The following is a 14,648-nucleotide window of genomic DNA, read 5'->3' on the forward strand; positions in this document are numbered from 1 at the left end:
ATCTGCTTTAGAAGTAGACTTTCCATGCTTTCTGTTATATTTGGGGGTTTGTAACAGGCCCCAATGAGAATTTTGTTACCATTTTTCCCTCCATGAATTTCAACCCATATGGACTCGACATCCTCATTCCCTTCGCTAATATCTTCCCTTAAAGTGGACTTTAGACAAGACTTTACATAGAGACAAACCCCTCCTCCTCTCCGATTTTTACGATCCTTTCTAAACAGACTGTAACCCTGTAAGTTAACTGCCCAGTCATAGCTTTCATCTAACCATGTCTCGGTTATTCCCACTATGTCAAAGTTACCTGTAGATATTTCTGCTTCTAGTTCTTCCATCTTGTTTGTCAGGCTTCTGGCGTTTGCGAGCATGCAGTTTAGAGGATTTTGTTTTGTTCCAATCTCCTCACTGTGGATTGTTTTAGAAATGTTCTTACCTCCCTTCTGAGTATGTTTTCCTGGGTCGTCTTTGTTCGAGTCTAATGTTTTTCTTCCCGTCCCCTCTTCTTCTAGTTTAACGCCCTCCTGATGAGTGTAGCGAGTCTTCTGGCGAATGTGTGTTTCCCAGGTTTGTTGAGGTGTAGTCCGTCTCTGGCGAGGAGTCCATCATACCAGTAATTCACACCGTGGTCCAGGAATCCAAATCCTTGTTGTCTGCACCATCGTCTTAGCCAGTTGTTTGCATCAAGGATCCTGTTCCATCTCCTGGTGCCATGCCCGTCTACTGGAAGGATAGAAGAAAAAACTACCTGTGCATCCAGTTCCTTTACTGTCTTCCCCAACTCTTCAAAGTCCTTGCAGATTGTCGGTAGGTCCTTCCTTGCCGTGTCATTGGTGCCAACATGTATCAGAAGAAATGGGTGGACGTCCTTGGAGCTGAAGAGCTTTGGTATCCTATCGGTCACATCCTTGATCATCGCACCTGGAAGGCAGCATACTTCTCTTGCAGTTATGTCCGGTCTGCAGATGGCTGCTTCGGTGCCTCTCAGTAGTGAGTCTCCCACCACCACCACTCTTCGTTGCTTCTTGGCTGTACTTTTTGCTGTCACTTGTTGCTGTGTGCCCTTTTCTTTTTTGCTTGCTGGTATTGCTTCATTCTTAGGTGTGCCATCTTCATCCTCTACAAAGATTTGATATCGGTTCTTCAGTTGTGTGGTTGGTGATTTCTCCATGGTCTTCTTGCTTCTTTTGGTCACATGCTTCCACTCATCTGCTTTTGGAGGTTCTCTGACACTTTTTGCACCTTCTGTGACCAGTAGAGATGCTTCTGTTCTGTCTAGAAAGTCTTCATTCTCTTTGATGAGTTTCAAAGTTGCTATTCTTTCTTCCAGACCCCGCACCTTTTCTTCTAAAAGGGCCACTAGTCTACACTTCTGACAGGTGAAATTGGATTCTTCTTCTGGTCGATCTGTGAACATGTAGCACATGCTGCAGCTCACCATGTAGGTTGTCACATCTGCCATGTTGCTCCTAGATCCTGCTGACTTGCTGTGTGTTTTCCTTCTTGTGTAATCTACTCAGCCAAGCTCTCTTGCAATAATGTCCTACAGGCAAAAATTGATGCTTTCGAAGCAGCTGGTCCCGGCTGTACCCAACGATCTTCTAGCTTAGGGAGACTTCGCTTCTCCCAGAAGGCACCTGGAATATGCAAATTAGCCTCCTGAAGCTTGAATCCCTGGTTTGGTGATGCTTTCGAAGCAGCTGGTCCCGGCTGTACCCAACGATCTTCTAGCTTAGGGAGACTTCGCTTCTCCCAGAAGGCACCTGGAATATGCAAATTAGCCTCCTGAAGCTTGAATCCCTGGTGGTCTGGTCAATGTAGGAGTAGTAGAAAGAACGGGCCGCAGACAGGCTTCGAAGGCCTAACATAAAAAAATATTGTGCTGTAGGCACTTTAACATTGGTTCCAGGGGTACACGGGCAGCAATAGACTGGTCAGTGTAGTAGTAGTAGAAAGAACGGGCCGCAGACAGGCTTCGAAGGCCTAACATAAAAAAATATTGGGCTGTAGGCACTTTTAAATAGGTTCCAGGGGTACACAGGCAGCAGTGGTCTGGTCAGTGTAGGAGTAGTAGAAAGAACGGGCCGCAGACAGGCTTCGAAGGCCTAACATAAAAAAATATTGGGCTGTAGGCACTTTTAAATAGGTTCCAGGGGTACACAGGCAGCAGTGGTCTGGTCAGTGTAGGAGTAGTAGAAAGAACGGGCCGCAGACAGGCTTCGAAGGCCTAACATAAAAAAATTGGGCTGTAGGCACTTTTAAATAGGTTCCAGGGGTACACAGGCAGCAGTGGTCTGGTCAGTGCAGGAGTAGTAGAAAGAACGGGCCGCAGACAGGCTTCGAAGGCCTAACATAAAAAAATATTGGGCTATAGGCACATTTAAATAGGTTCCAGGGGTACACAGGCAGCAGTGGTCTGGTCAGTGTAGGAGTAGTAGAAAGAACGGGCCGTAGACAGGCTTCGAAGGCCTAACATAAAAAAATATTGGGCTATAGGCACTTTTAAATAGGTTCCAGGGGTACACAGGCAGCAGTGGTCTGGTCAGTGTAGGAGTAGTAGAAAGAACGGGCCGCAGACAGGCTTCGAAGGCCTAACATAAAAAAATTGGACAGGCTGTAGGCACTTTTAAATAGGTTCCAGGGGTACACAGGCAGCAGTGGTCTGGTCAGTGTAGGAGTAGTAGAAAGAACAGGCCGCAGACAGGCTTCGTAGGCCTAACATAAAAAAATATTGGGCTGTAGGCACTTTAACATTGGTTCCAGGGGTACACAGGCAGCAGTGGTCTGGTCAGTGTAGGAGTAGTAGAAAGAACGGGCCGCAGACAGGCTTCGAAGGCGTAACATAAAAAAATTGGACAGGCTGTAGGCACTTTTAAATAGGTTCCAGGGGAACACAGGCAGCAGTGGTCTGGTCAGTGTAGGAGTAGTAGAAAGAACAGGCCGCAGACAGGCTTCGTAGGCCTAACATAAAAAAATATTGGGCTGTAGGCACTTTAACATTGGTTCCAGGGGTACACAGGCAGCAGTGGTCTGGTCAGTGTAGGAGTAGTAGAAAGAACGGGCCGCAGACAGGCTTCGAAGGCCTAACATAAAAAAATTGGACAGGCTGTAGGCACTTTTAAATAGGTTCCAGGGGAACACAGGCAGCAGTGGTCTGGTCAGTGTAGGAGTAGTAGAAAGAACGGGCCGCAGACAGGCTTCGAAGGCCTAACATAAAAAAATATTGGGCTGTAGGCACTTTAACATTGGTTCCAGGGGTACACGGGCAGCAGTAGACTGGTCAGTGTAGTAGTAGTAGAAAGAACGGGCCGCAGACAGGCTTCGAAGGCCTAACATAAAAAAATATTGGGCTGTAGGCACTTTTAAATAGGTTCCAGGGGTACACAGGCAGCAGTGGTCTGGTCAGTGTAGGAGTAGTAGAAAGAACGGGCCGCAGACAGGCTTCGAAGGCCTAACATAAAAAAATATTGGGCTGTAGGCACTTTAACATTGGTTCCAGGGGTACACGGGCAGCAGTAGACTGGTCAGTGTAGTAGTAGTAGAAAAAACGGGCCGCAGACAGGCTTCGAAGGCCTAACATAAAAAAATATTGGGCTGTAGGCACTTTTAAATAGGTTCCAGGGGTACACAGGCAGCAGTGGTCTGGTCAGTGTAGGAGTAGTAGAAAGAACAGGCCGCAGACAGGCTTCGTAGGCCTAACATAAAAAAATATTGGGCTGTAGGCACTTTAACATTGGTTCCAGGGGTACACGGGCAGCAGTAGACTGGTCAGTGTAGTAGTAGTAGAAAGAACGGGCCGCAGACAGGCTTCGAAGGCCTAACATAAAAAAATATTGGGCTGTAGGCACTTTTAAATAGGTTCCAGGGGTACACAGGCAGCAGTGGTCTGGTCAGTGTAGGAGTAGTAGAAAGAACGGGCCGCAGACAGGCTTCGAAGGCCTAACATAAAAAAATTGGACAGGCTGTAGGCACTTTTAAATAGGTTCCAGGGGAACACAGGCAGCAGTGGTCTGGTCAGTGTAGGAGTAGTAGAAAGAACGGGCCGCAGACAGGCTTCGAAGGCCTAACATAAAAAAATATTGGGCTGTAGGCACTTTAACATTGGTTCCAGGGGTACACGGGCAGCAGTAGACTGGTCAGTGTAGTAGTAGTAGAAAAAACGGGCCGCAGACAGGCTTCGAAGGCCTAACATAAAAAAATATTGGGCTGTAGGCACTTTTAAATAGGTTCCAGGGGTACACAGGCAGCAGTGGTCTGGTCAGTGTAGGAGTAGTAGAAAGAACGGGCCGCAGACAGGCTTCGAAGGCCTAACATAAAAAAATATTGGGCTGTAGGCACTTTAACATTGGTTCCAGGGGTACACGGGCAGCAGTAGACTGGTCAGTGTAGTAGTAGTAGAAAAAACGGGCCGCAGACAGGCTTCGAAGGCCTAACATAAAAAAATATTGGGCTGTAGGCACTTTTAAATAGGTTCCAGGCGTACACAGGCAGCAGTGGTCTGGTCAGTGTAGGAGTAGTAGAAAGAACAGGCCGCAGACAGGCTTCGTAGGCCTAACATAAAAAAATATTGGGCTGTAGGCACTTTAACATTGGTTCCAGGGGTACACGGGCAGCAGTAGACTGGTCAGTGTAGTAGTAGTAGAAAGAACGGGCCGCAGACAGGCTTCGAAGGCCTAACATAAAAAAATATTGGGCTGTAGGCACTTTTAAATAGGTTCCAGGGGTACACAGGCAGCAGTGGTCTGGTCAGTGTAGGAGTAGTAGAAAGATCGGGCCGCAGACAGGCTTCGAAGGCCTAACATAAAAAAATATTGGGCTGTAGGCACTTTAACATTGGTTCCAGGGGTACACAGGCAGCAGTGGTCTGGTCAATGTAGGAGTAGTAGAAAGAACGGGCCGCAGACAGGCTTCGAAGGCCTAACATAAAAAAATATTGTGCTGTAGGCACCTTAACATTGGTTCCAGGGGTACACGGGCAGCAATAGACTGGTCAGTGTAGTAGTAGTAGAAAGAACGGGCCGCAGACAGGCTTCGAAGGCCTAACATAAAAAAATATTGGGCTGTAGGCACTTTTAAATAGGTTCCAGGGGTACACAGGCAGCAGTGGTCTGGTCAGTGTAGGAGTAGTAGAAAGAACGGGCCGCAGACAGGCTTCGAAGGCCTAACATAAAAAAATATTGGGCTGTAGGCACTTTTAAATAGGTTCCAGGGGTACACAGGCAGCAGTGGTCTGGTCAGTGTAGGAGTAGTAGAAAGAACGGGCCGTAGACAGGCTTCGAAGGCCTAACATAAAAAAATTGGGCTGTAGGCACTTTTAAATAGGTTCCAGGGGTACACAGGCAGCAGTGGTCTGGTCAGTGCAGGAGTAGTAGAAAGAACGGGCCGCAGACAGGCTTCGAAGGCCTAACATAAAAAAATATTGGGCTATAGGCACATTTAAATAGGTTCCAGGGGTACACAGGCAGCAGTGGCCTGGTCAGTGTAGGAGTAGTAGAAAGAACGGGCCGTAGACAGGCTTCGAAGGCCTAACATAAAAAAATATTGGGCTATAGGCACTTTTAAATAGGTTCCAGGGGTACACAGGCAGCAGTGGTCTGGTCAGTGTAGGAGTAGTAGAAAGAACGGGCCGCAGACAGGCTTCGAAGGCCTAACATAAAAAAATATTGGGCTGTAGGCACTTTAACATTGGTTCCAGGGGTACACAGGCAGCAGTGGTCTGGTCAGTGTAAGAGTAGTAGAAAGAACGGGCCGCAGACAGGCTTCGAAGGCCTAACATAAAAAAATATTGTGCTGTAGGCACTTTAACATTGGTTCCAGGGGTACACGGGCAGCAGTAGACTGGTCAGTGCAGTAGTAGTAGAAAGAACGGGCCGCAGACAGGCTTTGAAGGCCTAACATAATAAAATTGGACAGGCTGTAGACACTTTATAATTGGTTCCAGGGGTACACGGGCAGCAGTAGACAGGTCAGTGGAGGCCTAGTGGAAGGAGGGACCGCAGACAGGCTTCGAAGGCCTAACATAATAAATTGGGCTGGCTGTAGTCAATTTAAAATTGGTTCCAGGGGTACACGGGCAGCAGTGGTCTGGTCAGTGGAGGCCTAGTGGAAGGAGGGACCGGAGACAGGCTTCGAAGGCCTAACATAATAAAATTGGACAGGCTGTAGGCACTTTTAAATAGGTTCCAGGGGAACACAGGCAGCAGTGGTCTGGTCAGTGTAGGAGTAGTAGAAAGAACGGGCCGCAGACAGGCTTCGAAGGCTTAACATAAAAAAAATTGGGCTGTAGGCACTTTCACATTGGTTCCAAGGGTACACAGGCAGCAGTGGTCTAGTCAGTGTAGGAGTAGTAGAAAGAACGGGCCGCAGACAGGCTTCGAAGGCCTAACATAAAAAAATATTGGGCTGTAGGCACTTTAACATTGGTTCCAGGGGTACACGGGCAGCAGTGGTCTGGTCAGTGTAGGAGTATTAGAAAGAGCGGGCCGCAGACAGGCTTCGAAGGCCTAACATAAAAAAATATTGTGCTGTAGGCACTTTAACATTGGTTCCAGGGGTACACGGGCAGCAGTAGACTGGTCAGTGTAGTAGTAGTAGAAAGAACGGGCCGCAGACAGGCTTCGAAGGCCTAACATAATAAAATTGGACAGGCTGTAGGCACTTTATAATTGGTTCCAGGGGTACACGGGCAGCAGTAGACAGGTCAGTGGAGGCCTAGTGGAAGGAGGGACCGCAGACAGGCTTCGAAGGCCTAACATAATAAATTGGGCTGGCTGTAGTCAATTTAAAATTGGTTCCAGGGGTACACGGGCAGCAGTGGTCTGGTCAGTGGAGGCCTAGTGGAAGGAGGGACCGCAAACAGGCTTCGAAGGCCTAACATAAAAAAATATTGGGCTGTAGGCACTTTAACATTGGTTCCAGGGGTACACAGGCAGCAGTGGTCTGGTCAGTGTAGGAGTAGTAGAAAGAACGGGCCGCAGACAGGCTTCGAAGGCCTAACATAATAAAATTGGACAGGCTGTAGGCATTTTATAATTGGTTCCAGGGGTACACGGGCAGCAGTAGACAGGTCAGTGGAGGCCTAGTGGAAGGAGGGCCGCAGACAGGCTTCGAAGGCCTAACATAATAAATTGGGCTTGCTGTAGGCAATTTAAAATTGGTTCCAGGGGTACACGGGCAGCAGTGGTCTGGTCAGTGGAGGCCTAGTGGAAGGAGGGACCGCAGACAGGCTTCGAAGGCCTAACATAATAAAATTGGACAGGCTGTAGGCACTTTATAATTGGTCCCAGGGGTACACGGGCTGCAGTAGACAGATCAGTGGAGGCCTAGTGGAAGGAGGTACCGCAGACAGGCTTCGAAGGCCTAACATAATAAATTGGGCTGGCTGTAGGCAATTTAAAATTGGTTCCAGGGGTACACGGGCAGCAGTGGTCTGGTCAGTGGAGGCCTAGTGGAAGGAGGGATTGCAGACAGGCTTCGAAGGCCTAACATAATACAATTGGACAGGCTGTAGGCACTTTATAATTGATTCCAGGGGTACACGGGCAGCAGTAGACAGGTCAGTGGAGGCCTAGTGGAAGGAGGGACCGCAGACAGGCTTCGAAGGCCTAACATAATAAATTGGGCTGGCTGTAGGCAATTTAAAATTGGTTCCAGGGGTACACGGGCAGCATTGGTCTGGTCAGCGGAGGCCGATTGTAATGAGTGTCTGACAGTTAGTAGTCCAAAACAATAAATAAATGTGAATGTCTCGCATTAAAACAAAACGAAAACACTAAAGGGTGTAATCATTAGGTACAGGGGTGGGATCCTCTGCGTAGTTTCAGACCTACTAATTTAGCGCAAAGTATTTACTGTGGTAAATAGAGGACACTACCCCTGACTATGTTAAGTACCATCATACATGTCAACACAATGGTATTGTCAGTGGCAGGAATGGAAGGATGTCAGCGCATAGACTAAACATTGGTGGAAGTGTGAGAGATAACTGTGGAAGTGGTAGAGCAATGTTTGACCTGGGGGTGGGTGAACTCTCTTGTGGCCGGCGGTACAGGCCCAGGGCCCCTCATGTTACAACAGTGTGTCTGACGTTGGGTGCGCACCACCACCGCCAGAGACACTTTATTGTACTATGAGGGACCCAGTGGCAGTGCTGTCGACCAAAAGCGGGCACACCCACCTCTTCAGACAAACAGCACTCTCACGGGTGCTTGCGCCAAGTCGCGATACCACGGCCCCATGTGGGGAGTTTGGCCATTTAGGGAGGTGTAAACATGTCGTATGCTGGACAATCAGCTGCAGCAAATTAAGACATTAGAAAAGTAATTCACAGTAGACCACAGGCAAGAGCTTTTCATAGGAAAGCTAGGTGTCGGCCGGGCAAGGTGGGGCAAAAGAATTCGAAATCCAGTTGCGGTTCATTTTAATGAATGTTAGATCATCAACATTTTGGGTAGCCAGACGAGTCCTTTTTTCGGTTAATATTGAACCTGCAGCACTGAATACTCTTTCTGATAGGACACTAGCTGCCGGGCAAGCAAGCTCCTGCAATGCATATTCTGCCAATTCTGGCCAGGTGTCTAATTTGGTGCCCAGTAATCAAATGGGAATGACGGTTGAGGGAGAACATCGATAAGGGATGAAAAATAGTTTGTAACCATACTGGATAAATGTTGTCTCCTGTCACTTTCAATTGATGCAGCAGTACCTGTCCTGTCTGCGGTCATAGCAAAATCACTCCACAACCTGGTCAGAAAACCCCTCTGTCCAACGCCACTGCTGATGTGTGCACCCCTAACACTCCTGGTCTGCTTCCCCCTGGAGCTCGTGTGAGAACGATCACGGGCGCTGTGTGCTGGGAATGCCTGAAGCAAACGGTCAACAAGAGTTGATTGTTTGGTTGCTAATATTAATTCCAAGTTCTCATGTGGCATAATATTTTGCAATTTGCCTTTATAGCGAGGATCAAGGAGGCAGGCCAACCAGTAATCGTCATCGTTCATCATTTTAGTAATGCGTGTGTCCCTTTTGAGGATACGTAAGGCATAATCCGCCATGTGGGCCAAAGTTCCAGTTGTCAAATCTGCGGTTGTGATTGGTTGAGGGGCAGTTTCAGGCAAATCTACGTCACTTGTGTCCCTCAAAAAACCAGAACCCGGCCTTGCCACGCAACCAATTTCCAGTGCCCCCGGGAAAGCTTCCTCATTAAAAATATACTCATCCCCATCATCCTCCTCGTCCTCCACCTCCACTTCGCCCGCTAACTCGTCCTGTACACTGCCCTGACCAGACAATGGCTCACTGTCATCAAGGCTTTCCTCTTCCTCTGGTGCAGACGCCTGATCCTTTTTGTGTGCGTCAAACTTTGCATCAGCAGACACATTAGGGGGATGCTCATGCTTATTATAGCGTTGTCTGCACTAACCAGCCGTGTGCATTCCTCAAAACACTGAAGGACTTGACACATGTCTTGTATCTTCGACCACTGCACACCTGACAACTCCATGTCTGCCATCCTACTGCCTGCCCGTGTATGTGTATCCTCCCACAAAAACATAACAGCCCGCCTCTGTTCGCACAGTCTCTGAAGCATGTGCAGTGTTGAGTTCCACCTTGTTGCAACGTCTATGATTAGGCGATGCTGAGGAAGGTTCAAAGACCGATGATAGGTCTGCATACGGCTGGAGTGTAAAGGCGAACGGCGGATATGTGAGCAAAGTCCACGCACTTTGAGGAGCAGGTCGGAGAACCCAGGATAAGTTTTCAATAAGCACTGCACCACCAGGTTTAAGGTGTGAGCCAGGCAAGGAATGTGTTTCAGTTGGGAAAGGGAGATGGCAGCCATGAAATTCCTTCCGTTATCACTCACTACCTTGCCTGCCTCAAGATCTACTGTGCCCAGCCACGACTGCGTTTCTTGCTGCAAGAACTCGGACAGAACTTCCGCGGTGCGTCTGTTGTCGCCCAAACACTTCATAGCCAATACAGCCTGCTGACGCTTGCCAGTAGCTGGCCCATAATGGGACAACTGGTGTGCAACAGTGTCAGCTGCCGATGGAGTGGTTGGGCGACTGCGGTCTGTGGAAGAGCTCTCGCTTCTGCAGGAGGACGAGGAGGAGGAGGAGGGGGTGCGAACGCCTACAGCTAACTGTTTCCTAGACCGTGGGCTAGGCACAACTGTCCCGAAATTGATGTCCCCTGTGGACACTGCATCCACCACATTCACCCAGTGTGCCGTGATGGACACGTAATGTCCCTGGCCATGCCTACTGGTCCATGCATCTGTAGTCAGGTGCACCTTTGTACTCACAGATTGCCTGAGTGCATGGACGATGCGCTGTTTAACATGCTGGTGCAGGGCTGGGATGGCTTTTCTGGAAAAAAAGTGTTGACTGGGTAGCTTGTAGCGTGGTTCAGCGTACTCCATCAGGGCTTTGAAAGCTTCGCTTTCAACTAACCGGTAGGGCATCATCTCTAATGAGATTAGTCTAGCTATGTGGGCGTTAAAACCCTGTGTACGCGGATGCGAGGATAAGTACTTCCTTTTTCTAACCAGAGTCTCATGTAGGGTGAGCTGGACTGGAGAGCTGGAGATCGTGGAACTAGCGGGTGTGCCGGTGGACATGGCAGACTGAGAGACGGTTGGAGACGGTATTGTTTCCGCCGGTGCCCTAGATGCAGTATTTCCTCCTACAAAACTGGTGATTCCCTGATCCTGACTGCTTTGGGCTGGCAAAGAAACCTGCACAGATACTGCCGGTGGTGCGGAAAATGGTGGCCTTACAGTGACGGAAGGGATGTTGCGTTGCTGATTAGCTTCATTGGCCAAGGGTGCTACAACCTTAAGGGACGTTTGGTAGTTAGTCCAGGCTTGCAAATGCATGGTGGTTAAATGTCTATGCATGCAACTTGTATTGAGACTTTTCAGATTCTGACCTCTGCTTAAGCTAGTTGAACATTTTTGACAGATGACTTTGCGCTGATCAATTGGATGTTGTTTAAAAAAATGCCAGACTGCACTCTTCCTAGCATCGGATCCCTTTTCAGGAATTGCAGACTGAGCTTTAACCGGATGGCCACGCTGTCCTCCCAACAGGTTTTGGCTTTGCCACGCGTTTTGGGCCAGATACGGGCCCGGCAGATGGAACCTGTTGCGATGTTGATGCCTGCTGCGGCCCCTCCTCCACCTCCGCTTCAGAACTATTGCCGCCTGCAGCCTGTTCCCCCAATGGCTGCCAATCGGGGTCAACAACTGGGTCATCTATAACCTCCTCTTCTAGCTCGTGTGCAACTTCGTCTGTGTCACCGTGTCGGTCGGTGCTATAGCGTTCGTGACGGGGCAACATAGTCTCATCAGGGTCTGATTGTGGATCAGTACCCTGAGAGGGCAATGTTGTGGTCTGAGCCAAAGGACCAGCATAGTAGTCTGGCTGTGGCTGAGCATCAGTGCACTCCATGTCAGAATCTACTTGTAATGGGCATGGCCTGTTAACTGTTTCACTTTCTAAGCCAGGGACGGTATGTGTAAAGAGCTCCATGGAGTAACCCGTTGTGTCGCCTGCTGCATCCTTCTCTCTTGTTGTTGTTTTTGCTGAAGAGGACAAGGAAGCGACTTGTCCCTGACCGTGAACATCCACTAACGACGCGCTGCTTTTACATTTACCAGTTTCAGAAGAGGAGGCAAAAGAGCTAGAGGCTGAGTCAGCAAGGTAAGCCAAAACTTGCTGTTGCTGCTCCGGCTTTAAAAGCGGTTTTCCTACTCCCAGAAAAGAGAGCGTTCGAGGCCTTGTGTAGCCAGACGACGAACCTGGCTCCACAGCTCCAGACTTAGGTGGAATATTTTTTTTCCCACGACCACCTGATGCTCCACTACCACTACCATCATTACCAGCTGACAATGAACGCCCACGGCCACGACCTCTTGCACCAGACTTCCTCATTGTTTTAAAAACTTAACCAAAGTAACTTTATTTGTTGCTGTCAAACAACTTACACGGTGAGCTATAACTTCCGTATGATTTCGATATCCCTTTACAGGTTGGTGAGACCGCAAGGAAAATCAGGCACAATGTTACACACTCTGTTTTCTGTGGCACCAAATCACAGAGATGCCACACACGCAGGACTGTTACTCAAGCACAAATGTCAATATTAATCTCCCATTTTTTTTTTTCAGGGAGACTTTAGAAACAAAATAAAATAAAATGATTTTTTCAGGAAGAATTTAGAAACCAGATAAAATAAAATGATTTTTTCAGGGAGAATTTAGAAACCAAATAAAAAAAAAAATAGGCTTTCTATGGCCCACTGAGTGAGAGATGGCACACACAGGAGTCAGGAGTGGCACACAAGCCCAGAGGCCAATATTTATCTCCCACTGATTGATTTATTGATTTTTTCAGGTAGAATTTAGAACCCAAATCAACCAAAAAAATAAATAGGCTTTCTATGGCCCACTGAGTGAGAGATGGCACACACAGGAGTCAGGAGTGGCACACATGCCCAGAGGCCAATATTTATCTCCCACTGATTGATTTATTGATTTTTTCAGGTAGAATTGAGAGCCCAAATCAACCAAAAAAATAAATAGGCTTTCTATGGCCCACTGAGTGAGAGATGGCACACACAGGGATGGCACTCTAGCAAAAATGCCAATCTTAATCTCCCACAAAAAAAAAAAAAAACAGGGACTGTCCTACAATTACTATCTCCCTGCAGTAATCTCAGCCAGGTATGGCAGGCAGCAATAAGGAGTGGACTGATGCACAAATTAAATAAAAAGTGTGGACAAACAAAAAAGATAGCTGTGCAGAAAGGAAGGAACAAGAGGATTTGTGCTTTGAAAAAAGCAGTTGGTTTGCACAGCGGCGTACACACAGCAATGCAGCTATCAGGGAGCCTTCTAGGGCAGCCCAATGAGCTACAGCGCTGAGAAAAAAAAATGTAGCTTCCACTATCCCTGCACACCGAAGGTGGTGTTGGACAGTGGAAATCGCTACAGCACAAGCGGTTTGGGGGTTAATGGACCCTGCCTAACGCTATCCCTGCTTCTGACGAAGCGGCAGCAACCTCTCCCTAAGCTCAGATCAGCAGCAGTAACATGGCGGTCGGCGGGAACGCCCCTTTATAGCCCCTGTGACGCCGCAGACAGCAAGCCAATCACTGCAATGCCCTTCTCTAAGATGGTGGGGACCAGGACCTATGTCATCACGCTGCCCACACTCTGCGTTCACCTTCATTGGCTGAGAAATGGCGCTTTTCGCGTCATTGAAACATGACTTTGGCGCGAAAGTCGCGTACCGCATGGCCGACCCCGCACAGGGGTCGGGTCGGGTTTCATGAAACCCGACTTTGCCAAAAGTCGGCGACTTTTGAAAATGAACGACCCGTTTCGCTCAACCCTACCCGTGACACAACAGGTCTCATATTTACTAAGGCATAAATCTGACCATCTTATATTGAAATAGTATGAAGTTGATAAAACAGTATAGTGCCAAAGAAGGTTTTCTTCAGGGCTATGGCAAGAACAAATCAAAACGAATACATCAGGACCTATAATAAACAATGCTATACATAGGGCAATACTATTTACATTAGCCCCACTGGGACTCACAATCTACCCTTCTCAGACTAGAGGCAATAGGATTGGAAGCCAATTAACCTGGTAGCTACTCTTGTAGTGCGAAAAAGAAACCCAGAAGTGGAGGAAACTCACAGAGACACAGAAAGAACATACAACCTCACTGGAGATGTTGTCCTTGGCTTGACCCAAACTCAAAACGTCAGCATGGTAGTGTATTAGCGTTAAACACTGAGCGCAATAGAAATTGCAACCCGTGACCTTAGAGCTCATACCTGAAAATACATCATGCACAGGACCAGGTGACCTCCCCAACGCATTTTCTGTGGGATCCTTTGGTGATGTTGCCGGTTGAAGAGGTTGAATAGTGAGGCAATCACTGAGGATTTCTTGGTCAAGCTCCGTCCTAGGTCGCAACTATAGAAGAACAAAAGAAAAGATATGTCTTGTTATTTGGTTATAGATCAATAATACATTGGGAGATACAGGAAACTGACAGCAGTGTGTTAATATTGTGGACCGGACTGTCAATAAAAGCTAGCATGAGTCTTGGTAATTAGCAATAATTTATTTTCCATGGTAAAGATGTTTCTAAGTAGTTCTATGAAATCCATATGTTTTCCCTTTACACAGTTAAAGATGCCTGCTTCCGATTACCTACTAAGCCTTACGTTTTACTGCTATCAGCTGTAATGGGTATTCATCATAAAATCAGTTGCACGTGTACTCCAGGAACCAAACATGTTGTGAAAGATTTGCATACTTTATAAAGTAGTCCTAGCGCTCAAGGACTAGGTTTGTGTTATCAATCAGTGACTACATAGCACACTGTACGTAAACATACACATACCTTAGAAAGGCACTTAACCATGGTGAGAGTAGCAAAAGCATACTAGAAGGACTAATACGCTATTTATTTCATACTGTACATATCTATCACTGTGCATTAAGACTGAGGTGCAATTTTCACATTTTCCAAGAGCTGAATTCATCATTGTCAAAATCTATTCGCAGATAAGTTTAATCATAAACATAAATTAATATTAATATAACATATTAAATGTGGTGCTAA

General features: G+C 47.5%; 1 protein-coding gene across 1 annotated transcript in view; it reads right to left on the reverse strand.

Annotated features, from left to right (window-relative positions):
- Positions 1-14,648, reverse strand: part of GLIS3 (GLIS family zinc finger 3) — a 669,467-nt gene that overhangs the window by 149,718 nt on the left and 505,101 nt on the right. The window contains exon 7 of the mRNA XM_069764174.1: positions 13,852-13,993. Within this exon, the coding sequence (XP_069620275.1) occupies positions 13,852-13,993 (142 nt within the window). The remainder of the gene's footprint in view (positions 1-13,851; positions 13,994-14,648) is intronic.

The sequence above is a fragment of the Ranitomeya imitator genome, chromosome 1 (assembly GCF_032444005.1).
Source record: "Ranitomeya imitator isolate aRanImi1 chromosome 1, aRanImi1.pri, whole genome shotgun sequence".
In the NCBI taxonomy this organism is placed as follows: Eukaryota; Metazoa; Chordata; class Amphibia; order Anura; family Dendrobatidae; genus Ranitomeya; species Ranitomeya imitator.